Consider the following 27,145-nt stretch of genomic DNA (forward strand, 5'->3'; position numbering starts at 1 on the left):
GACTTTTTGCAGGCGGTGTTGCCATAGATGTCACAGCGGTACGAGTTCGAGTCCCGCGGAGGGAACGACCAAAAATTTGCATTGCAAATTTGACAGTTCTAACATCGTTGGGAATTTTTCAGACCTTTCTATACGTTTACATATCTTCCCTGTATCTATTTGATCCGATGGAGCAGTGTTGAGAATAAAGTCGTCACATTCTGAGACGTTTGTATAATATTGATTTGTTGTGACATGCATCATTAATATGATCCTCTATCCTACATAATAACATCTTAATGTACTGTCCCGTACTTCCATAGATCGTGTACTAAGTTACAGCCCTAGATTAATCCTACGAGGAGGAATGACCCGGCCAGCGAAACTATATTATTATATAGCCTAGCTGGCCAATTGATCTAGGGCGCTGGACTTTTTGCAGGCGGTGTTGCCATAGATGTCACAGCGGTACGAGTTCGAGTCCCGCAGAGGGAACGACCAAAAATTTGCATCGCAAATTTGACAGTTCTAACATCGTTGGGAATTTTTCAGACCTTTCTATACGTTTACATATCTTCCCTGTATCAATTTGATCCGATGGGGCAGTGTAGAGAATAGAGTCGTCACATTCTGAGACGTATATATCTATATATATATAATGCTTGTGCCTATATATATAGTATTAGCAAAATTTAATGCAAAACCCGGTGGAAGTGGAAAATTACCATGCAATGTTGTACATCTATCTCTATTACAGTGCACTAACTTTTGAAGTACTTTCTTCATTTATTTTTTTAACTTCTTTTTTTTGTGCCAAAATATGAAGTGAGTGTTGTATTCTATAGTTCAGTGTACTAAACAAATGACAATATACTTTCATATGGAAATGTATGTTTAGAATCAATATGGTAGTTTATGTTTTTGTGCCTATAAAATCACATGGAAACAAAAGTTTTTTTTCTAAATTAAATGAAAACAATACTTTTTTCATACATGAAGTGCTATGGAAGATAGATATTTACAATTTGAATTTTATTTATCCTTTTATTCATGAATTATTTGTCAGTCCTAAAAAAATTTTTTCACGGTGGACTTCGAGTCAGTTCTCCGAAAACATACAGTTTTTTATTGTAGAAATCAATAACTTTAATCATTAACACTGCTCAATGCTCTTAAGTCCAAATTTAGTATATACTAGTAAATTAGTATGACATGGAGATTGAATGCAATATCCATAATATATACATTGTCGACTTCACAAATAAACTTGACGAACACCGACTTGACAATATCGATAGAACTGTCTTCTGAGCTACTGTTAATGTCAATTCTTGATGACTTTATCATCGAGATAAAATGCATTTTTGATAAAGTAGTAAGATATTGCACCTTAGTTGATAAGAGATAAAAACAAGGTGTGCACACATTGGAAGATATGAAGGTAAAATATGGACTCAACCCTCATTTTAAAATGCATGTGTGTACTACTTGCATCTTTTAGCCAAAAAGTCACGGGTGAGTAATAAGTTAGGTCAAAATTCAAATGAACGACGAATACCAATTTTATTTTCAAATTCATAGGGGCGAGGCCTGTTTATACCAATAATTGTTGATATCTACAGCCAATTTATGTATACGTGAAACATGTTTAACCCTAATCGATTTATAACAATTTAAACTATATTTTTTTCGATTCAGACAGTTCAGTTTTCCTATATTCATACTACATCGTTACTGATACGATTGGACTGAAGACTGGAGTGTCTGGTGTAGGTAGTTTTTTTTCCGATTTTTCAAGATCAAGGTTCGATTTAGACGAGATCACTTAAAAAATGGGAAATGACTGGATTTAAAATACTTTAAGTGGTTTAATTTTCGCAGTTACTTATTTTCGCGGATTCTGTCTAGTGAGAATATTCGCGGGTATCAAATTACGCAGTTTTAAAGAATGATAAAAGGTTTGAAGAACAAAATTCTAACGTACTTTTTGCGTTCATTTGTTCACTGCAGACAGAAAAGCGGAAATCCACACGTTTGCAGTATATCGACCCTTGCACTACAAATGTTCAAGTACAGATCGATTGCTTAATGACCATTGGTGCTATTTTTCTTCAAGTTTCTGAGTTTTTAATCAATTGTTTTAGGTTATTATATGTTCTCCGGAAATATAACTTGGACGGATGCAAACAGAAAATGTAACATTAAAGGAACAACACTTTTCTCTGACTCCAAAAATATTCGATGTCAGAATTTAACTTCCCAATACTTAAGAAAGCGTTTGTGGTTAGAACCTCATAATACATTCTCATGGATGAAGCCGCAAGGTATAATAAATACTGAATGTAACATGAAAAAATGCTGTATCAACCCGAAATATCTATATCACCCCCAAGGGCCACTGAGTTTTATTGTTGTAGATGGACAAACCTCGAAAACATCTGAACTTTGATTAGCAAGGGAGAATCGAAAAAAAAACAAACGCCGCAAAATATGATTATGGCACTATTGACCCAGTCAATTGTTGTCAAAGCTTTTTGGAGTTACTAAATGTAGTTTTAATTTCACACATTATTTACCATCGAAAATAAAAATTAAGTACAATTAACTGTTTTTGGTGAACGATAATTTTTAAAGGAAATCGATGAAAATTCTTTATTATGAAACTTAATCTCAAAGACAAAAACAATAATGAGATGTATTTTAAACAAACAAACGAAATTAAGTAGAATATAACCCCTGCATCTATTACTGCTTAATGGATAAAAATTGATAGTATAAATTCATGTTTTATAAAGGATGTTTTGATTCACCTTCTTCATCTTCAACAATGTCGTCATCAATTGGAGATTGTTTGTCACGGTGCAAGACTCAACATATCGGTTACAATGTAAGTACAGTGTGTATAGTAGCATACAAAATCTAAAAAGTTAAAAATTTTAAATGGAATCAGTTCATGTGTCGAAAGGGTCAAACATGGATATGGCAAATGACAAATTTGACATGGCTAGGTATTCCAGTGTAACCTTAAATTCAAGCTTTTCAGTGAGTCAATAATAGCAACCATTAACTATGAAAATATTTAAATAAATAAATCAGACAAATTGTACACCTTAAAATATTATCAAATAAGACTCATTTGTTATTCCACTCTGTACACCAGGAAATCCCTAAACAAGTTTAAATGCAAGTATGTTTCTTGAATATTTATGAATACACTACCTATATAAATCAGGGCGAAGTATAAAAAAGTAATCAAGGGCTTTAAAAATACCCTTAGTAATTGTACCAAGATTCTAGCGGGAATAAAAAGAATGTTAATCCATGGACAAAGACCCGACATGGAAAACGGACACACAACAAAGAACATAAATTAACTAAAATAATACATACAAAGTAACAAAAGTAAATGAGCAACTCAGACTCCACTTAAAACTGGGAGCATGGACCAGGTGCACCGGTAGGTAAGCGTCCTTTGCTTTTCTAGAAACACGGGCCGAGTTGCTTATAAAAAGTCACGTCCGGGTAGACGAAAGAGAAAAGTAAAACTATGACACATTAAACAAATCAGTTTTCATGATGCAGATATATACACCGTAACGATCCACGAGTTCATGATGACGACAATAAAACTTCTGTAGTGATGACTTCAATCTTGTAGCAACATAACCCCGTTCCAGAAACCTAATTGTAAGAAGTCTATGAGACAGCGTAGTTACGGCAAGCTCTGACATAACGTATGAGTTGTGATATGAAAACTAAATATGCAGGTGCTGAAGGGATGTTGCATCAGATGAAAGGAAATTTGACAATTCTGAATGAAAAGTCATCACGTTTGTGGCAAAGTTTGGTCAACAGGTTTCCTTTACCATCGATCTCTAATTTTAGGTAAATATATAAGGCTGACTTTAGTGTCTGTAGTATCCTTTATCTCAAGTTCTTTGGGGTAGATGCGATGTATGAAATTCCCGAGACTAGCATTGTTTAGCGATAACACGTCATCTTAAGAGGGGAAACTGGGATTATAGGATCAAGCTAAACGAGGTTTTTTTTTTCTTTCTGATCAGATCAGCTATAAAATCAGCCCATAAGAGTGAAGGAATTGATCAGCAAATAGAGGAGCACAATTAGTTCCCACTGGAATTCCGACCATTTGTTGAAAAACGCGTTCAGCACACTGGACAAATATGTTATCGATAAAAAATTCCAGCATTTTGAAAACATCTTCTTCTTTATATTTGTAAACTGATTTGGAATTTTAAAAAAATAGGAGGTATCCCTACCAAGACAAACAAATGCACATTTAGGCGTACCATTATTGTAAAAGTTCTGACAATTAGCATTAAGATATCGCAGCAGTGTGAAGTTGATTACTTATTCGACGTTCGTTTCATACTCGTTTGACATTCGTTTGGCATTCATTTGATATCATTTGACATTCATGTCATATTTGATTGATATTTAGCCTAAACATCGATGATTTTTCAGTAAGAATTGCAAAAAGGCCGCTAATTAAAACAATGTTTTAATCAGTAAATGGCCAATTTAACCTCGACAAATTTCAAAATAGGCAACACTTCTTACGTGCAGGACCAAACATATATGGGTTTAAATTTGCTTTTCTAATAATAGAAACTATTGACCAAAAGTACACATGATTTTAATAAAAAAAAAAAAAAAAGACTCACCATTTCGAGCAAATCAAATTGGTCAAAATTTCGGGCGTGCTAAAATCGTTTAGATAGTCCTGCCGGAGGTACTAAGAATATGGACACATAGTTGACATTTTTGGACATCCGCTTGATATTAATTGACATTAATAAAAAGAAAAAATCAGCGTAACGCAAAGATTTCGTTATTGGCGCTTTCATATGAAAACTCTCACTAGAATTTAAGTGGCACATATTCGTTTGTTGCTGTAAATTGTTGTATGACTTCAGAGTGTATGCTTTGGTTCTTGATTACTTTAGCTACAAAAAATGCCGTGTCTGGTATCTTTTGTTACAGTTACCTTATATTTTTTTTTAAATGCGCACTACATCAGCGTGAAAAAAAGCCAATTAAATATACCTTTGTACTGAAAACTGATATGAAGTGGGAAGATATGTTGAGTACATATCGTAATCATTATTTACAGTCACTGGATTACATTCTTTTGATCATCGCTAGAACCTTGGTTCCCTTAATTACTCTTATAATGGCAAGAGCATCTTTAAAATTATCGTACATGTATGGAAATAAATGAACATTTCCGTTTACATTGAGACAAAATCTGATGGATAGATCAATCAAGAAGTTCTTCATATTGAATCGAATTTAAAACGGCGTAGCTATCGAGTTCGCGACAACGAACCTGCCTTGCGCAAAGAAAATAACAAAACTAATCCTAAACTCATATAATAAAGACGACAACTAATAATTTGTCCACCATAAATATTTTTAGAAATTTAATTTTCCCTTTTTGTGTCGGAGTTCAAAATGGAGAGATTCAAAATCGTTTTGTTCTTATATATAAAGCAGTATTCATGTTTATGTTTCAGTCAGGTCAAGTCATTAATGAAACTATATGTATTCTGTTTGGAGCATACCAGAAAGCATAACCAAAGTCAAATAAAAAAGTCAATCATTTATTGTAACATAACCCGTGGTTCATGGTCATTAACACAGTTGCATGGTACATGCATGACAAAAAGATGTTACGCAATTATGACTGTTGATAGTGTGACTACATGCGGTATAAAGCTACAAAAAGAAACAAAAAGGGAAAATGTACTAATTGAAACAACTAAACAAAGCCTACAAAAGATATATGCAAAATGTAACTGAAAAACCACAATGAACTTTAAAAATATCATAAAATTAACAAATGAATTTTCAAAAATGAAAAAGAAAAATAGTACTATCCAAGTTTCAAAATGAAGTGTAAAATGGAAAAGTAAAACTTGAACATTATCTGAAAAGGTATCTCAAAATCACAAAAATAATTCATACCTCACTTAAATATAATCATAAAAACTAAAGTTCTACTTACATAGTGAGGTGTCACACATCGATGCGATGGATACATCAAAATAAGATTACGATTGTGGTGCAGGAAATCGATAACACCGGAAACAGGAAACCGATATAAAACGAAAGTGAAAGTGATAATAATAGAGTACTCCCTATGTCAAAAATTAGAACATACCTAAAAATACACAATGCTAAATATAGCTATTAAAATACCATGGTGTAACATCAACAACAAAAGGTCAAAAATGAGAATGAAAGTATTAGTCAATACTGGAGAAAAATGAGTATTATACATATGACAAAATGCAATGAAAAAATAACATATAATAAAATATAATGTTCATAACTATTATGAAATTATGAACATCACAATATGATATCGTGAATGGAAACAGGACGTAAAACAGAATTAAAGAGCAATAATCATCTTTGGCGTCACAAGTCACGACTCCTAAAGTACAATAACATTAAAGTACTATTCGGGTTTTTTCTTTAAATATGAGTACAAAAATCATAAAACAATGGATGAAAACGCGTATTAGGTCAACATTTGGGGCAAATATGTCAGTTGCTGTCTCACTGTCTTTATGATCTTCGCATAGAAATTTATATACCTTTAGAAGTTATTTGCAAGTTCAGTTACGACAAAATGTGTGTGTGTGTGTGTGTGTGTGTGTGTGTGTGTGTGTGTGTGTTATGTCAAACGAATGTTGAATAAGTAACTAGCTTCACACTGCTATGTATTTTACATATCTGCAAATCTGCTTTATTTAAAGCTTTATTTTCATCTAAAGAAATTGCAGATATGCTCGAGATTGACAAACATATCGGTTTATAGAATCGTCTCAGATTTTTTACTTGTAATTAGAGAAAAAACAGAATATTAGCAATTTCTCAAAATTCCTGAACAAGATAAAAATAAATTTATTAAAATTTACGACATTCAACAAGATTCCATACGTTTTGCACAGAAAGATTATGTAGGTCTAAAATTCCAGTCAGCTGAACAAAATATATCATGAAAGTACAAATTAGCTCAGTCATAAAAATAAATGGCATCTACTCAGTGTGAAGATTTTTATTTTAGGTGGGCAACTGCTATTGTTTCCGAAATATACCTAAACGTCGAGTAAATTTCAATATGTGTAAATGTCGGGAACCTAATGAGTGCCGCAATGTTTTTGTATTTTCTGCTGAAAGTAAGTACTCATATCATCTTCAATTGCCATATTTGATTGCAAAGCTTTTGATGCAGTCATTTTGTTTTTGAAGAAGGCATGTTTTTAACTGTTTAATCCTGTGTTAACGTTGATGAGTCAAATTATACTCAGAGGAAAAGCTGATATAGCTTGAACAAGTCAGGCATACGCAGAGTACAATTTTTTGTTTTTTGGTTTTTTTTTGTTTATTATGTTGAAAACTTTATAGAAACTTTCAAAAACTAATTCAAGCTAGTCAAATACAACGATTTTTTTTAGATGTTTGCATTTGTTTCTCTTTACCTTAGGAATTAACGTAACAAAGGGACGTAACTACGACTGTGTTTCCGTTACATGCACTGAAAACTTTGCTGAACTGAAAACAGCAGACTGCAATACTAAAAAGGAAGTTTTGTGTGGTAAATTGTTTATTTTACTTCGTTTCTCACCTGCCTGCTTTTGTTATTGTTGACGTTTTAGTATAATTATGAGCCAACGTGAACTTACATGGAGTAGTAATCAAAATATGCCATGTACTGGTCTACAGTGTACTAGTATACAATATCTTATGTGTTTGGTACGCTCTATAGAATGAACATTTTTGTCCAGTAATGGTTTCAGTGAATTAAAATAGAACATCATTTGTTGAAATGTTTTGTTTTGCAATAAATGTAGCTCTGAAACTTTCAACTTCATTTTATTACGCCATTCAAATCAAAAACTCATGTCTAGGGTAGGGAAAATATTTTTCTAAAATACGTCAATAGTCCACAAGAGCTTGGCTATTTAGGCTACACAGGCAAAATTATTTCACACGATTTTCACACAAATTTCACATGGTTTTCACTTGAACTGAGCAAATAAGTTTTGTGTCAGAGTTCATGTGAAATTCGTGTGAATCGAGCCTTCACGTGAAATTCACATGAGTTGTCCACATGCAATTCATGTTAAGTGAATTTCACGTGAAAACCATGTTAATTTCATGTGAAGTTCACGTGAATTTCATGTGAGGTTCGATTAACATGAATTTCATGTGAAAAATATCTGCCTGAGTACAGAAAAAGTAATTTCCAAACAAAAATCTTCCCTTGTAAAGCTTTAGCTATTTTTTTAACTTATGTGTGCACGTTTTAGTTGTTAAAAAAATATTTTTAAATATTTTATAAATTTTATTGACAATAACATGATTTACTAAATAATGCAACATACCAATTTGTTGAATACTTAATTAAGAGACATAATCAAACTTTCAGGGATTTAGTTAATGCATTCTCAAAACGATGTCATATAATATAATACGTAGTGTCCTAGATTTTGACTTTAATGACACCATAAACAAAAATGTTATATTTTTTCCCGGGCCTTGAGCGGTAGAAAAAAATGTCAAATATAAATACAATATACATTTTTCACATTTTTCTACTAAATATATTTTTTAATCCTATTTCAAAGCTAGTGATGATATCAAGTCCATATTTGGCCTTAGTAACCAGGGAGATGCTGAATCGACATGCTACTCGAGTAGTTCTCTATTAATGTCAGATCCTGTTAGTATATGTCAGAAACTCATTGATGTAAGATGTACCACAAGAGTGCATGAGGAGTTGTGGACGGGAATAAAAGGGTACTGGCACATGTATTTTAAAGATAAGATGGGTAAGTCGATATCAGGTTCATGAATGTCATAGATGAGATTATGAATAGGTGAACGATGTAACAATCAAAGTAAACAATATAAAAATGCAATTGGGTTACACAGCCAAACTTGCCACATATGATAATCATATGGAGCTCGATTCATATGATAATCGTATGATAATCATATGGTAATCATATGATAATCATATGAAAATCATATGATATCTAACATATCATAGTCATATGATTATCATATGATTCTCATATGTCATTTTTGGCTTGAAAACTTATGACAATCATATGTTTGTGGAAAACATGTAAAGCAAATCACATGATTATCATATGATGCTCGATTTATATGATAATCATATGATGCAAACCATTTAATTATGTAAGGCACATTTGCCTGTGTAATAATCGAACTTTTGTTTTTGCTTTTTACCCTTTGACCTTAAGGACACTCTTCTATGGAAACGCAAACCACATGATCGCAATTATGTTTCCCGATTGGCCAAATACTGCTAACTTAGTGGCGTTCGAAAAAACAATATCGAAAATTTAATATTGCGTGCCACGTGTTATTTTCTCGAAAGAAATTGTAGAAACAGAAAAAGAACAAAATTGTAATGCGTCGACTATCTTTTTCAAAGACAGTACTTGTTATCGATGATATTAAGGTAGTTTGGATATTATCCTACATAAAATTAAGATGTGTTGACAAAACTATCAAATTCACTTGTAGAGTGATTTAAAGCGAATTTTCTTCGATGAAAGTACATAAGTCCTTCTTTAACGATATAAGATGAGACTTTTGGTAATGAATGATATGAGGGATAGAAATTATTAAACTATCGATAGGTAAGTCATCGTGTATCGTTAAAAATGGTAATATGTGTAAGCAATAAAAATTATGATTGATTGGGATGATAAGCCTGAGTACATGAAGGGAAGTTGATTGATTGTTGGGGTTTAACGTCCGAGCAGCAATATTTCAGCTATATTCAGACGATGAACATGAAATGGATGAAAAAATGAGCATGAAATGATAATGAAATGAAAAAAGGATGGGACACAAGGATAATAGGGTCGACAAATTTTGATTGCCACTACAAAAAGGGAGGGATGGGTAAGGTCGGGCAATTTAGCCTCCTGTGGCGGAGCGCAAAGGTTCCTACTCCTATGGAATACCACAGCAGGGTTCTTTAACGTGCGAGGAACGTGGCATCTTTCAAAACACGGTGCACCACTATGGTTTACGGTCAGGTTGTCCGTATTATAGCCTGACAACCCCAGCATGTAACACGCCAGGGGTACCCCATTCCACCACCTGGGGCACACATCTCAATTGCTCTGTAGGCAGAGCGCCTAGCCCCCGGCTAGGTTTCTGAGCACTATTTAGTCGCCTTTTACGACAAGCTCAGCGCTGCTGCAGGCCTATTCTTTCAACACCCGGACCTGCACGGGGCAATGAAGAGAAGTAAAATTAATTGAATATAAAATGGGAAACTATTTTCCTTGTGTTCAGAACTTTTATAAAGCTTTTTCAGACCTACTGAACCAATTTCCTTGGAAAACACAACTATTTAAAGGTTCAGAAAACTTACAAAGGAGGGTCAAAATAGGAGCCATGAGTGACTCATCCACCTATTCATATTTTTTAATTCATAAATGTTATGATATACATCGAAAAATACTCAGAAAGCAGTAATAAAGCAGATTCGTTATTCTGCATTTTTTTTTTATTTTCACAATTAAATATGGTGTATATTTTATACATTTTTCTATTGAAAAACTACCGATTCCCCTTTTGTAAACCTGGGTCTACCACTAATGTATATGGGGAGATCTGGGGCAATCTTTCAGAAAAAATAATATGTCTTTAAACATTTGTTGTTGGGATATTACGAGACAATTTGAATCAAAACAGTATCAATTCAAAATAAACCATTTTAAGGAGCCAGCTTGGCAATACACATTTACACTCCATTCGTAATTTTCAACTTTTAAAACATTCGGACTGTTACATTTTAAAGCATTTATTAGTATGTTAATTTCTGGTAACAATTTTTCGTCTATTTCAGAGACGATGTTTGATATCCCTGCATTAGTAAACTGCTCATATATGATCTGTTACAACAATGAACAAACTGTAATTGTGAATAATACTAACTGTGGTGAACAATTGGACGGATACATCTGTAAAAATGATAACAAAATAGATGAAGGTAATTACAGATAAATATGGACTTGGTATTTTAAAACAATGTGGCAACGTAACTGTCGATATTGCAACTAGAAAAATAGGATAAGGAACATTGGTGGGGACGTAGGGATAATCTACCCGAATTTGACCAATGAAAAACCATAGATCTTCATTGAAGATCTTAGTGTTTCTGCATCGTTCTGCGTACGATAGAAGCGTTAGTTTACTTTAGTAAATTCGCAATATGCTTTTTTTCAGATAATAATTTTATATTTTTACTATTATCATGTTTGTAGTTTTTGTCAATAAAGATCGAACATCGGAACCGATATAGCAGTCGCTAGAGCATGTGAATTTGTAAAGCATGCTAGCATCCGCAACTATCTCTTATACCGCCGCAGGAAAATAATTCCATTTGCATACCCCTAAAAGGTTCAAATTTAAACACTTATACTCGACGTCACATACAACACATTTTCGAACTGAAGCTCTACTTTTTAAACCGTCGGGACTTACCGCTAGAGTTGTCTCTCTTTTATTTAATCTGAGAATAGTTCGCATATATGCATGACGTGTTAGTACCAACGAGTCGCTTATTGGCTTAAATTGTGCGTAACAAATCCTTACGGGAAAATCCCATACTAATATCCGCCATGTTGGTTTCTACGGGACGATTTGTTTACAAACGAAGTTCGTAAGTTCCCGTCGAACTCCGGTGACAATCATCTGCTTGATCAACTTCTCGGTTTTGTACGTTGTTCGCGTAAAATAAATCCGAGATATCCGAACTTACGCCGAAATGTATTATGGGTTCTTCCGTTTTTGGACAAACCATTTAAACGTAAATAACATCTCCTACCAACCCGATCACCGAAAACTTGGCCGACTTTTGACAATGTAAATATTGAGACCAAGAATTAAAATCTCACCGGAATTTAACGATTCAATGTTTAGGGAAGGCCGTTTGGCTAAACGAATGAGCAAGTCATTTAAGACAATTTAAACGAGGTAGGTGTCAATAAAGTCGTAGAAATATTTTTATTCAAATTTTAACAGTATCTTATCTATGTGACGCTAAGTATAGGTACCCTTTATAATTATTTCTAAAATATCAAGTTTAATTCCGTGTTATTCAAACCAAAAAACAACTTTTACACTGAATTAAATATGCTGATTAGTTTGCTTTGAATTAACAACGATCCAATTAAAATAGTTTACCTCTAACCCCTTATCAATACCTGTTGTTCATCTCTGTGTATTTACCCTAATAAACCAGTCGTTTACTTCCAAGTTGTCTACGTGAGTTGGACGCATAATAAGCCATTTGATGTTTGGCTAGGAAGGAAAATTCTATAAGATTATAAAAAGGCACCAATCCTAGAAAGGAAATTGAGTGGGATGCTGGGCACAATCAAAAGAGGTTTTTTTCACATTTCATGCTTTGCGGTTCCAAATATTTATATGGGGGGCAGTGACTCCGATAAACCGTTCCAGGCTATTATTTGCTCATAAGAAATAAGCCTTTTTGCATTAGACCGTTATGCCGTTAGAGTATGTTCTATTATTTATGATCACAGAAGACATTTTTATCCCTTATCCATCTGAACGGAAATAAAAACAAACAAGAGGCTCCAAGAAGCTTGAATCGCTCACCTGGTTGAATTTTGTCTTTCAAGGGCAATAAATTAAACAAGAAGTTGTCCAACAATATTGACTCTGATAGGACTTATCATAAGGATCATATCAGTAAATGAAAGTCTAAATCTATCATAGTTTTCAAGACATTTGCTGAAAACTGTAGAAAAACAAGAGCAATAACTCTTACAAGAAGGCATCTGACAACTTTTATGCCTTTAGACTTTTGTAGTCCTAAAAGTAAGGATCATTTCAGCTATTGAAAGACTTTGGCTAAACCTAACGGTTTTGGAGATATATGCGCAAAACTACTGTCTGACCCCTATGTTCTATTTTTAGTAACAGTGGCATGTTTTTCGATGGATCAAAAAACCCCAAATCAGTTCTATGTAGGATACCCCAAGGAACATTCATACCAAGTTTGGTTCCAATTGGTCAAGTAGTGTCAGAGGAGAAGATTTTTGAAAGAAATAACATAAAAAATAGCAAAAAAACATCGAAAATCCAACCTGGCTTAATAAATTCAAATGACAATTTGACCGCAGATAGATCTCATCATGCTGAACACTTTTATCCCTTTGTCAGAATTTGGCTAAACCTAACGGTTTTGGGGATATATGCGAAAAACTACTATCTGACCCCTATATTCTATTTTTAGTAACGGCGGCCACCGGTTCTATGCAGGATACCCCAAGAAACATTCATACCAAGTTTGGTTCCAATTGGTCGAGTAGTTTTAGAGGAGAAGAGTTTTGAAAAATTATTAACGACGACGGACGACGACGACGGACGCCAAGTGATGGCAATAGCGCATATGGCCTTCGGCCGCGTGAGCTAAAATACCGAATAACTGATAGCTAGGTTGAAAACAAATTTTGCATTGATCATACTCGCCGTTGCTTCGTGACATCCAAAGGAGATGACAAATAAAACAAGAAAAATTGGAATTCCGTTCCTCCATACCCCAACCTCTTACTTCCTAGCGCCATATTGCATACCGCTCGTTCCGACGTTCTTTGAAATCGTCAGAATTATAGTAAAATATTTACCATTTAAAACATTGTGTACAGTTTCTTTACTATAACACGGGAGAAGGTGAATAAACTGAAGAAATATAAATGACCTACCTGATAAGAAACTCCAGCAATCCTGGAAATCCTTTGTAAAGACAGTTTAAATGAACTTCACATTTGGTTTTTAGCTTCTTGAATGTGTAATTCCCGTTGATAAAATTACGGATTTTAAAATTTGCGAAAAGAACATATAAAATTAACCAACGAATTGCCTTTACCAACTTTAAGTTCGTTTCGTCAAAATAAATTGTATTCCGTAAAATTAGTGACCTATTTCAAATCTGCTGGTCACTTTGATAACTGTCTTCATTACAAACGTCTTCTAGGTGTTTAACAAAAATTTAGGATTTCAATCGCTTGATTTCCGATAGGTTAAACTAAATGTAAATAAAACACTTTTTATATTTTATAACACATGTTCAGCTAATTCACATTTGCAGTGGCTTTCAACACGTCAGATGCATGATGTTAGGAAGCCACCAAGTCAGAAAATAGCTTGCCAGACAACATCTAGCACTGCTGGAATATGCCCTCTTATGTAACGGAATAAGAACGGGCACCCATTTCACTATATACATGTACCAACCACTTTGTCAGTTGAGGTATAAAAAGAAATTTACTTAGTAGGTCCCAGTTACATCTCCCTTAACGACATAAACGGCAAACCTCACATTTCATAAGCTGATTGAATCGTGACGAAGTTACGCTGCTTTGTTTTGCTGAACGATACTTAACGTTCAAAGGGAAACAACTCGTATCGCGACTGGTTCGTTTATCGTGCGACCCTTTTGTATGAAAAGTTTACATATAATAATCACGTAAAGGCTCGAGTCATAAGAAGTCCACGTGAACTCTGTCACAAATTTTATTTGCTCCACTCAGGTGAAAAACATATGTGAAATATTTGTCCTCTGTCATAATTTAAACAGGACAAAAGTAATAGTTGAACAATAACATCACGGTATAATGTAGTATGAAAAAATATATACTGTTTACATATTCTAACTAAGCGAAACAATCGTTTTTAGAAAATATTTGGTGGCTCTTTCAAACTGCATTATTATTCTTGGAGGTGTATCTACATTGCTCAATATAGGTTTCTTCAGTTTAAATATTTCATTAGTTTTGTATGTCATGAATTATAATGAAAATACTTTGTATTGATCGTAATATCCTCTTATTGCCTGAATTTTACTATTGAATATCAATGCTCGATACTGATCGATGTTCAGTTTGTTCAATAATCGTGCAATTTATGCTAAAACTGTTCTTTTTTAAGCATGTCCCTTTGTATATGAGGTAGTGCAATATTTATACTCACATTCCATTAAAGGTGTACTATCAAAATCAGGCACGGATCCAAGGACTGGCGTACCGGACGTAAGCCCCCCCCCCACCTAAATCGGTAAGAAAAATTTGTTTCACCACAAGTTTCACCCATAATATTTTTTGCCTTGCTATGCACGGGATTTAATTTATTACCCCCCCCCCAAAAAAAAAAAAAAAAATATCCCTTGCAGGCAACGTTATCATTAATTTCAACATTTAACTATTTTCTGGGGTTTTTTTTAAACTTATCATTTTGTTACCTCAACCTACATTCAAGTATTAGGTTAAACTGCAATGAGTTTAATTTTTACACAACATTCTTTTTGATCTATTAATAAAACCTGTCTAAACCGGACCCTAAATAATCAGAAGACATGTCTTAACCAGGCACCTTTTTAAGTCCCTAATCTAATGTATTTTCAACCATTCTAATCCGGACCATTTTTTAAATCTAAAAGGGGTTCTGTGTACTGTAGACAGTTTCCACTTTAAGAGGGTGTCCATGCAAAACCCAAGCAGTGGACGTCACATGTCAGTCACAGATTTTGTTTTCAAAATATTTTCACTGATTTCATATCACAAATGCATCCATTCTGAAATTGAATGTTGTTTTTGGATCAACGGCTACGATAAAAGGAGAAATAAATCACATTCATGTGTAACATTGACAAAAACTGGCAAATAATGTCCTAATATCCCCCTTCTTCTGAAGAACCTCGACTGGTACCCCCACCCCCTTTTCAAAGTGTTTGGATCCGGTCCTATAGTTCTTTAATTTTAGCAAAATTTGGCTGCTTTGTTAAGAAACTTTAAAATCATTTCCTGATCCATCCGTTCTCGATTTAAAACGAATTTAATACTTTTTGACATACATTTTGTATATACATTTACATAGGAATACAAAATTCAGTTGGATAAAATTTATCCTCAGCCCGTTCAACAAATATCATACGATCTGTCCGATTTTTAAATGGAAAACCTCTTAAAACAGGGGGTTTTTTTTGTCATAACTGTGAAAATTCTGCCATTCTACCATCAAAATACGTTTTTGTATAGATGAATATACCAGGAAAGTGAGCATCAGATTGCAAAGAAGAAATCAGGCTGACAATTCAGTACAGAGAATAAGATTTGAAATTCCGCCACTCAGTGATTGTAAAAAGAGAACAAAGACGACGATTAACACACCAAAATTACCTGTGCAAACTCATACACCGAAGGTCAAGCATAAATCCACAAGTATGACGTTCACTACTTTTCTTATTCGTTCTACTTCCGGTAGAGCTAATAACCAAGAAAACAATACAGGTATGGCAGATGGACTTAGCACTGATAGTAACTCCATCCAAATCAGGGAATGACAGAATTACGTCTTTTCAGATAAAAGGATATATAATTCAGCAGGACGTGGTAGAACTTTAAAAAGATATTCAAACTTCTGTGAATCTGTGAAATTTGGTATACTAAAAAAAACTTAGATATTGCAATGATGGCAGAGAGTAATCAAGGGAACCAATATTCCAACAGGAATCAAAACACAATCCTGAGACAAAAAAAAACAGACATGAAAAACAGACACACAGAATAAAGAACATGAAATGACCAAAATTACAAAAGTAAATGAGCAACTCGGACTCTACTAAAAATTCGGAGCACCGACAGGGTAAGCGTCGTTTGCTTTTCAAGAAACACCCGCAGAGTTGCTCATAAAAATTCGTCCAGGGTAGACGAAAGAAGGAATGAAAACTATAACACGTTGAGTGGATAGGGGGATGGGAATACTGGGTTAAGGGAATGGGAATCGGTGGTAAAAGGGTGGGGAACGGTGGTGGAGGGGATGAGAAGGGAGGTGAAAAGGCGGGGAATGGGGAATGAAAATTACGGGAAACTGGGATTATGGTTTGGAACAGTAGCCGGGAGTAAAATGAAAGGGGTCGGGAAGCGGTGATAGGAGGCGGTTGTCTAGTGGTGAGCGGGAGGAAGTACTCCCTGTCCACCTCTTCAATCATACACAAACTGAGAAAAATAAGTGTTCTAGCACATTGGTACAAAACCTCAAAGCTGTTCAGTAGAATCTTTATAAAAATCAGATAGGAAATGATTTATACATGCGAAATGTGTTGTTATTCGGTTAAAATATTGCACTTTGAGATATATACATAAAATTGGCTCTTTGTAAGAGTTATCGTTCTTAATTTTGTTGTTTTCGTGGGACATTAAATACACATGTACTGTTTTCTCCAGCATAGAACAGATTTAGTCACGTAAATAAAATAGAGCGTGTTTACATTGAAAAGCATCGTTTGGTTAATGGGCTTTTCTGCACAATGAATCATCTCTACAATTTGTACTGTCTGAATTTTATATTGATTGAAATACTTTTTATGAAAATGTAAAAAAGTGTTAATTACAGATAACTTTTTCACAGGCACGATAGCTGGAATAGTTGTAGGCGTACTGGGAACTATTGCTGTTGTTATTGTCGCCGTTATTTTTCTGTACAGACGGTAAGTTCGTGCCTACCATGACCCTGCATGGACTTTTTTTATTCGCTGTTAAGTTTACTAAATGAGATACGCAATCCGAATATGATAACAGAGTCGGATTTAAAATGTTGTATTGAGTTTGCTGCGTATCGAAATTAGAGGATGGCGGGTAGTCCTGATTCGGTCAACGACAGCTAATGTTCACTGCAATCTCCTGCGCAGAGGGTATATTCGCTATTTCAAAGTTTTACACCTCTGTTACCCTGAATACTAAACTCCACCTCTTTATGCAAAGTAGTACAGTATGACAGAAACAACTCCGCGGATTTGTAATGAATATCGACAAAAAATACCGAAGCGCCAACGGTGGGATGATTGAAATACGTCAAAATCCGAAATCATGGCCTAAACATGAACACATGAAACAGAGAGGATCTACATACACAATGTAGCGAACTGAAAAAATAGATTACACATAAAAACTGAAGAGAACGGAAACAAAACATCACACACAAAAAAAAACTATTGCACTAGCAATATTTGTACTAGAAATGATGATAAATCAGGAAGCGGTTATAGGTCTGCGGAGGAGATTGTTTTCAATGGTGAGTTGAAATGCATTCCCAGCAGCAGCAAGAATTCCGATTATAATATGTCAACAATAATTACGGGAAGACTGGTAGATGGCCAAAACCGAAAAGTACCTAAAATGTTTTAATTTTGCAAAATATTAATCAGAAACATAAAATATTAATTGCAGTTGCGGATCCAGGAATCTGGAGTTGAACCCCCTTTGGGAAATTTTGTTCATTTCATATGCAAAATTTGTATACAGATGAGCAAATGATAGCCAGGATCTTCCTGTCCCTGCCTTTGATGGGTTCGTGATTTCATGTTTGGTGGCTTTGATAGATTTAGATGCCGATCAAGGCCAGGAAAAATAAATTTTGGGGAAAGAATATGTGAAAATCAATATTTCAAGCACCAAAAAAAAATCCGATTGCGTACGTCCGACATGCCCGTCCTCGGACCCGCATCTGGTTTTTGTAGACATTGTTTTAAAGCGAAATGAAGAAAACATCTATATTCTTTGTTGAACTTTGTAAGTAATTTAACCTTTATTATAGTATCGTAAAAGGTTGTTTTTTTTTTCATTTATACCAGGTCGAAAAACGGTATGTCTTCAACGAGTAGGAGTCAGCACATTTCGATACCGAAGACACAAAATGGCGAATATAACAATGTTCAGGAAGAAACATTGAAAACATGTGCTGTGAACCTATATTTTGACAACTCAATTCACAATACCTGTGACGTAAAATCTTCTCCGGAAAAGGCACAGGAGAATTTAAACAACTACAATTACAAAAATGAATCCCTATCAAATTCAACCGGAAGTGAACTTAAGCGTGTTTCTAAGAATGGGTTAGAAACATCTAGTGATTCCACTAGAATAACTGTACGTAAAGATAATAAAGCAATAAAAATGAATGATAAACAAAAGCCCATAGTCATCGCAAAAACATATGATGACAGAAATGAGAATTCAAGCGACGCTGAAATCTTATCTCCTTCAAATGAAGAAGATTCTAGTGATTTTATTGATGTTGATAAAAATTGATAAAGCAATTTTTTAAACAGTAACTATCATAGGCAACTATGCATATATTTTCAATTATATTACTTGTTTGTGCGAAACTAAATAAAATTTTAAAATGCTAGCCAAACAATTGCAAACAATTTTATTAAATATTATTGTTATTGTTAGTACATTTAGTTGTATTTTGTGTATGATATGTTTTCTGAAAAGTCATCAATTTTGTCGATATGCATTTTTTTTTTGCAAATACTTGTGTTGATGTACCATGTACCTGTAAAAATGCGAAACGAAATGGAATCGAAATGAAACGGAACAAATCGAAATAACGAAATGGATTATCTTCATCTCAAAATCAACAAATAAAGTCTGAAAAAAAATAAGGAAAGAGAACAAAGTTACAAAAGTTTCAAGCATTACTGCGGAAAGTGTGTGATATCTCTCAAAGATCAGTCGAGGTCATAATAAACCCCATGAAGTCCATCCGCTCGTCAGTCTTAAAAAAAGTTATACATTACATGTCAATATATTTAAATACTTCAACCTTTACTTATAGTTAAAAGTTAATGATCTGAAAGGTTAATATGAATTAACTCTACGTGTGTGTGTGTGTGTGTGTGTTCCTTTTTTTTTATCTTGGTTTGTTTTGTTTTTTAAGCGTGTCTATTTTCTCAGTCCGTTCAATGTCCCTGAATTATGCAAGTTTTTTTTCTATCATCATTGATCGAATCCTAGCTGGACCTGGTTCACTTGCAGCCTCATTTACTCACTATTTTAGATTGTAGTTGAGCTAGATACAGCAATGTGCATAACTGTTGACACACATCTGAAAATAGACTATGATTTGATCAATTGAACAAAAACCACCATGCCATTTTTTAATATTAACTTGTCCTGGCTTTCGTCATTACATTATCACGTCTTCACAATGAAACAGCCATACTAATGGACATAACACGATATAAATATACTTCTCATGCCAAGAAAAAAAGATGTCCATCCATTCATAAACCTTAGGGTATTCTTTTTAAAAGGACGTGCTTAATAAATTAAATCACATAGTTACCATAAATAATCAACAAAGCAAAACTTTTGTTACCTCGCCCACTTTTCTTTTTTTCCAAATTTTATTCGTTGAGTTTGATATGGAGGTAATTCGTTTAGATATTTCGTTTTGTTTCCAATTTTACAGGTACCCTGTACCAAATTGTATTTGTACGGCCATATACATATTTTACGGCGAGTTAGATGATTCAATGTGCGCTTCTTCGTGAGTTTTCAGGCTAATACGACATCGACAACGACAGTATTTTGGCTGTCGTACCTGCCGTTCTAGTCGCTACGCTCTGTTTTAAGTTATATTCCGTTTCAGCAATTAGCGGCTGTTGAATTTTTATCAATAGCAGTCTTTCTAAAAACCAGACAGGAGGTGATTCATGCATTTCAAAAACCCACATAATTCACTTTTTATTTGTAATTCAGAATTGAAACAATGAAACTCCACACAACCAGTCTTAGTTAGTAATTCGGTTGTTGTACCTTGGAGACAATAGTGTATGAAAAAAAGTTGGTATTTTGAAAGAGTTATCCCTCTTGGATTGGTATTATCTGGTTGATTATAGTGGGATATGAATGTATGGTTTTCTCAAAAATACATATCTGAATACAGAAAGGACTATTGTTATATGAAAATAGACGGAACGTGGACTGAAAAAATATCGTTTATTCGGTGGGTTAGTCAGTGTCTAATTTATATGGACTGGTACTTAACAGTGTAAAGAGTTTTCCTCAATCCGTCATGTTACTTTCTTACATACGCGTATACGCCAAAACAATGAAAAATAGTTTTTTTCTTTTCTGCAAGGTACGTCGATCATTGTGTTTTTTGTTGTTGAAAATCTATTTATATCGTATTAACTTCGAATCCAATGTGCTTTTTTTTCTTTTTTCATAATAAAAATGTTAAATAAAAGTCCTCTTACTACGTTATGAAAACGAAACTGGCTGAAACTTACCGTATCACAAAGATGGGGTATAAAAGAACGACAGAAGAGGACGGACGCCGGGTTATTATTATTATTTTAATATCATTTTTTTATTTACTTATTTTCTTTTCATTTAACAAAATGGAATTCTTGCAAGTTCCTGCTCTATAGGGAAAATGTCAATTTTGTGTAACCTATGCGGATGTTTATGCAATTATCTACTAGGTTTATTTTAGGGAACAGGACCTAGATACTCCTCAAGATGTCTGTATTGATATCAAGTGTGTATACTCAACAAAAATAACTCTATAACAACTTACGTTTATTCCATTTTGTCGACATCACCCATTACAACATAATATCGTTTTAGTCCCTCAGTCACACATACATTATATATTTTGTATAGTAAAAGCCTACACCAGATACACAAATAAAGTGAACCTACCGTCTCCCGATTTTAGATTTAAAACCGATTTCAGAAAAATGTTAGCACAATACTCGTCATTTGTATTTATTTATTTACTTTTTTTTGGGGGGGTGCATTTATTACTCGGTTGATCCGTTGACTTCCCGTGTTTAATAGAACCTAATTCTCGTATCACGCGATATTTCAAGTGACCAGTCACCTCTAGCTAATTTTGACAATAACCTGGCAGCCCGGGTGATATTTTCGTTCCACAAGTTTCTCTCAAATATAACCCCAGATCACCAGTGACGTCTTCTGTCTTTTGATTGGCTGAGTGGATATGACGTTATTTTATTTATTTTATACGTTCTGATATTCAAATTTAAAAAAAAGCAACGTTTAGATTTTTCTTCCAAATTACTTAGATTACCTTTCGATACAAATGCACAATAAATAAGTTAATTTAGATAATTTCATCTTGGTTTTTACTTTATTTCATAAGCGGCAATTTACTCATATATTGTGCATATCCATCGGTGGTGACCTGAGTCTATCTTAGGGTCGCTTATGATATTGACCAGGGAACCAGATTAATTTTGACAATTTTCTGTGAGATCGCTACCTCGTTAATTAAAGAAAGCGCTATTACAGTTTAATCAGCAAAACCCAACAAACCGGAAATCTAAGAATTCTACTTATGTATAAACTTATAACATTCCCACCGTTGTTTATTATCAATTGTCTTAATTGCGTATTCTATACTCTCCCTATTTCAAATGCAGAGAAAGAGATGGTATTTAGTTAAATGATACAATCTCAAAACTTCTAACTACAGATAAGATCATTCTAACCTCTCAGGGAAACTGTCGGAAGACCCAGTTCTTCTGACAGTTCTAGTGCCGGCTCTACAAAAATAGTTCTACTTGTAGAGCCAGCTATAATGCTAGAACCGTCAGAAGAGCTGGATCTAGAACTGTTCTAACCTATCATAGAACTGTTTTTCTGTCAATTCTAGGACAGTTTCGTGAGAGGTTAGAAATGATCTCACCTGTATACAGTTCCAAGTCAAGCTTGACAAGAAATTGCGCTTGCCAAGAAAGCTGTGCTTAGCTTCCTTACATGAATAATAACCAAGTAGATTATATATTTACATATGTGATTGTCTTATAGCTTTTTGTTGTTGGTTACTTGTTTTAATTTATGTGTATTTATACATGTGTAAATAGTGTATTCTTATGAACAACAATACTGTATAAGCTTTGCGTTTCTGTAAATCGACGGAATCTTTACCTTGATAAGGGTACAAATGAGCAAATCTCCCTCCGAGGCTCCACGAAAAGCTTACAGCTCTAGTCACTGATAACTCTTTAGTGGTTTTTCAAGACCTCAGATTTTCTTCAGTACTGTGCGCCTCACAAGTTCCAGGATTTCAGTTAAGGGAAGGGGGGAATAAATAGAATAAAAGGCAGAGAGAAGCAAACTATGAACATTTCAGGTAGAATAATGAAAAATCAAGGTTTTACCTAATTTTAGGACGGCGTACACCTGACCCACCCCTATTATTCCGCGACTTCTAGCGCTATAAATAACAAAGTTTAATTTGTAGGTACAATTTAGCCGTTTTAAAAATTGACCTCCCAATCTCAAATTAAAATGAAGTGCTATATGTTTTGTGTCCATTTTAATCAAAGTAAGGAGTGGAACTAATTTAAATATAGAAAAGGGGTCCAAAGAAAAGGATGTTTTGCAGGAATTATTTGCTCATTTTAGGCAGAATCATGCGAGAAATTTTAAAAGTATCGTCTACATAAAAGGTTTCAAACCTGGGTCCACCATCGAAAGTTAATTGAGTTTGGTATCTTGCTGAAATTTAAAATTATTTGCAAGCTACATCAATGTGAAATCAAAGGCATGCATATTTATGTACTCATTAATATCAAACAACGCTGCCATAGAAAAATCAAGGATAATACATTTTTTAGTACAACATGCGATCCTATTATTTTTAACATGCGGTTATTTCAGTTCAGGATCCTTGAAACCTAACATGCGGTCTACAAAGTTCAGGATGTGATGGATTTCTTGTCAAGTTTGAATGTCCTTGACCACTTGCACGCCTTCGCGTCGCGGAATAACTTTCGGACTTCTTGTTTGAATTTTTTGTCCAAAAACCAGTACACTAAAGGATTTATCATATTATTTATGAAATATGTCCTCATCAAAAGATGCAAAAGTACAATTTCCACACGGCTTCTGCCATCCCAGAATTCCTCATCTGTTCCGCTTAACACCTCAATAATCAAATATGGCAAAAAACTTATTACAAAGATCATAGTTATTGTAAAAAGCATTCCCGTGATCCGGAGTGTCCGCATTTGTTTCTTGTTTGCAAATTTTGATCCTTGACCTGGTGTTCGTTCTAACGTTGCCTCTCCTCCGCTGTACGTTGACAGTTCGGACATCAGACGTTTAAGGTGTTTTTTATGCAAATCGTCTTTGTTCTTCCTTTTGATTCGAGGAGAACTACATGCAGAATCCATCGATACAGATTTGACAATAGACGACTTTGACCCAAAATGGTGGACAGAACTATTCGAGTTGTTAATCGGAGAGGCGCGTCCGTCGCTATGTTTAGCATCATCTCCCAATGTGTTCATCTGTATGACCATGGTATCATGCGAACTTGTACCAGAAGTCGTCGAACGCTTGGAATCGTCCCTTCTCGAGTCTTGAAATGCTTTGCGTTTCCGGACTACAATAGCCACTTTAATGTAGAGCCCCGAAAGTACCATCACTGAAATTACAAAAATCATGATATTTACTCCATTGTAGATTAGTGGGATATCAGATTCCATCATGTCAGCCGCAATATAGCATTCGCTTCCGGTTACATTCGGTAACCCGGTTTCACTCTCTGCAACACCATAAATAAACAGCATTGGAACTGCTAAGATTAAAGATATCACAACAACAACCCAACATGTTATTTTTGTTCCCTTCGCTGATAATTGTTTCCCGAATGGGAAACATATTTTCCGATATCGATCTATCGCAATTAGATCCAAGACAAATATCGATGCAAGGATCGTAAACGTGATGGCAAAACTTAAAGATTTGCAAGCTTCGTCCCATATAAACATGAAAGGATATACCATATCTATAATGTGGAAAGGCATTCCAAGAATGCATGTCAGAAAGTCGAACGCAGCAAGGCTCAAGATGAAAACACGTGACGTACTGCGTTTGAACCGGAACTTGTACACATAAAGCACGAGCAAGTTTCCGACGACACCGATTATCATCAAGAACACCAAGTAAATAGTAACTGGTATCAAGGCCTTTGCAAATTTTCGGTTCTCGTCTGCAAGCAACGTTTTATAGTTTATACTAAAACCACTGCCGTTGACAACGGCAAATTCTGGATGGCTTGACGGATATGTGTGGGTCGCCATTTGCGTCGTGAAAGTTTCCTCAGATGAAAAGGCTGACACAGTCTTTGGTGCGAAAGTGGTCGGAACACTGAGTGAAGCGTCTAAAATTGTTTTGTCGTCAGCTTCGTAAATGGCAGTTGTAAAAATATGTCTATCTGTTGTATTATCCATTGTAAACCCTGCAACTGTTGAATTAAAATCCATGTCGCTCAAATTGGAGTTCTGTTCACTTGTATTGATTTTAAAATATCTGTTAAGTTTTCCTTTCAGTAAGTGCACACTTTAAATTTGCCAACTAATTAAGTCACAAAATAAAGAACTGAAGTTTTTATCAAAAACGTTGTAATCGGAAGTAATGCTAACTATCCTTTTCCGAGTTTTGTCATCACTAGTTTCATACTTTACACATAACTTTCCCGTATCACTCACTCATGAATTTTACTAAATATAAAATACGCAAAATTGACTACATTTTGATACCAAAGTATCATGTACTTACTGATAATAAAATCGTCCAGACGCTGTTTTATTTCGGCACGTAAGACATTGTAATAATAACGTAAAAATTGGGCGGGGCTTCGTGAAATCCGTCATCCGCTGGAATGAATGATGTGTGAGCTATAATCGACGTCTTCAGCTGTTTTTATTTGCGTCAATCTGCTTACAATCCTTAAGTGATACAACATGTGAATAATACACAAAATGTAATGATGTATTCATTTTTGTTTATTGATCTCTATAGACTAAATGTCATGATTTTTATAATACATGTACAGTGAAACTTATCCCCTCTAGGGCTGTAGAATTTGTTTGGTTCAGCCAGAGTAGTAATTGGTGTATTCAGAATACACATATTTACATTTAAACTTATATTATAAAAGGACTTGCTAATTACCAAAACAGTTTTTTACATGTTCATTTTGACAAAACCAAAAAAAATACTACCCGCGAATACGTTCACTTGAGAGATTCCACCAAAAATCAGCAACCGCTAAAATAAATGTTAACAGCACGCGCAATACAAATTTAATGCTAGTTTCTTATTGCAACTGTTTGCAGAGTTCGTGCACTAACTTTTTTTATCAATTCAGATCGAAGATCAGAACTTATATAGCAGTCGATAGAGCCTATTGATTTGGAAAGCCTGTTAGCATCTACAACTGTCTCTAACACCTCTGCAGGAAAATACTTCTATTTACATATTAAAGTTCAGATGTGAACACTTATGCGTGCTTTACTCATTTGCTTTTGTTACTTTGTATGTATGATTTTAGTTACTTTATGTTCTTTGTTGTGTATGTCTGTTTTCCATGTCTGGTCTTTGTCCCTGGATTACATTCTTTTGATTACCGCTATAACCTTGGTTCCCTTGATTACTCTTCCAGCTATTTCTAGAATGTCAAGTTTAATTCCATGTTATTTACGCCAATGAACAAAACATATTAAGTACCAGTCCGCACAAAATTCAGACACTGCCAATGGTAAAGTGATTCATGGTCAAGAAAAACCCACCAAACAAACCATGCTTTTTTAGTCTACATAGGCTATATTTTCACACTAAAACAACCTTTTCTGCATTCAGATTTGCACTTTTTAGAAAATCATACATTTATCTCCCACTTAAAGCAACCTATTGAAGCCAAATAAAAACAATAACTCTTGTCAAGTGCCAATTTCATGTACGATCTATATAATTTTTATCTCAAAAGCGCAACATGTAAGAGGTATAAATGGATGGTGAGGCGTATATAAACAATCTATTATATCTAAATTGATTTTCTATTTTTCCTTGTTTTCCTCTGGAATGTTATACATGTATATTTTTGTCATATTTCTTTCAAGACGAACTATAAAATGATAGCTGTTGTTATTTTTAACTTTATGAAAATAATATTTTCTTGTTTTCTTTTTTCTTAACATTACTTCTCGGAATAAAAGAAATGGAACTATAATGCTTGTCTTCGAAAAATGACCCTTTTATGCTAACTGATTTGAAGATGGCTGATTAAATTAGAAAGCGATCAAAACAAAGTATCTACTAGACCAATTCCTCAGTGTCGTACCGACATGCCATCAACATTTATATAATTAAATAGCTCTAGCACTATAGCAATAAAGTTTAAAAAGATAGCACTTTCCGTTTACCCCCCCCCCCTTAAAAACCACAAAATCCCC

General features: G+C 34.3%; 2 protein-coding genes across 2 annotated transcripts; one reads left to right on the forward strand and one right to left on the reverse strand.

Moving 5' to 3' along the window:
- Positions 1-1,389: 1,389 nt before the first annotated feature.
- LOC148597994 (uncharacterized) lies at positions 1,390-20,632 on the forward strand. The gene is made up of 11 exons (XM_088562438.1): positions 1,390-1,420; positions 1,678-1,752; positions 2,124-2,303; positions 2,775-2,866; positions 7,076-7,187; positions 7,496-7,606; positions 8,640-8,843; positions 10,907-11,050; positions 16,122-16,373; positions 17,494-17,572; positions 18,716-20,632. The coding sequence occupies exons 3-11, from the start codon at positions 2,132-2,134 to the stop codon at positions 19,170-19,172; spliced, it is 1,623 nt and encodes a 540-aa protein (XP_088418564.1). The 5' UTR covers positions 1,390-1,420; positions 1,678-1,752; positions 2,124-2,131; the 3' UTR covers positions 19,173-20,632.
- Positions 20,633-23,431: 2,799 nt separating this feature from the next.
- On the reverse strand, positions 23,432-25,174 carry LOC148597995 (uncharacterized). The gene has a single exon (XM_088562439.1). It carries the CDS (start codon positions 25,172-25,174, stop codon positions 23,603-23,605), a length of 1,572 nt encoding a protein of 523 aa, XP_088418565.1. The 3' UTR covers positions 23,432-23,602.
- Between the last annotated feature and the right edge of the window lie 1,971 nt (positions 25,175-27,145).

This window comes from Perna viridis, chromosome 14 (genome assembly GCF_037379345.1).
Source record: "Perna viridis isolate PV_CMFRI_1.1 ecotype Kerala chromosome 14, ASM3737934v1, whole genome shotgun sequence".
NCBI lineage: Eukaryota > Metazoa > Mollusca > Bivalvia > Mytilida > Mytilidae > Perna > Perna viridis.

Excerpts from the sequence above, each read along its gene's own strand:
- LOC148597995 (XM_088562439.1), bottom strand. The coding sequence starts at position 25,174 with ATGGATTTTAATTCAACAGTTGCAGGGTTTACAATGGATAATACAACA.
- LOC148597994 (XM_088562438.1), top strand. The coding sequence starts at position 2,132 with ATGTTCTCCGGAAATATAACTTGGACGGATGCAAACAGAAAATGTAAC. Across the intron at positions 2,304-2,774 it reads CTCATGGATGAAGCCGCAAG|GATGTTTTGATTCACCTTCT; the intron begins GTATAATAAATA and ends TGTTTTATAAAG. Across the intron at positions 8,844-10,906 it reads GTATTTTAAAGATAAGATGG|AGACGATGTTTGATATCCCT; the intron begins GTAAGTCGATAT and ends CGTCTATTTCAG.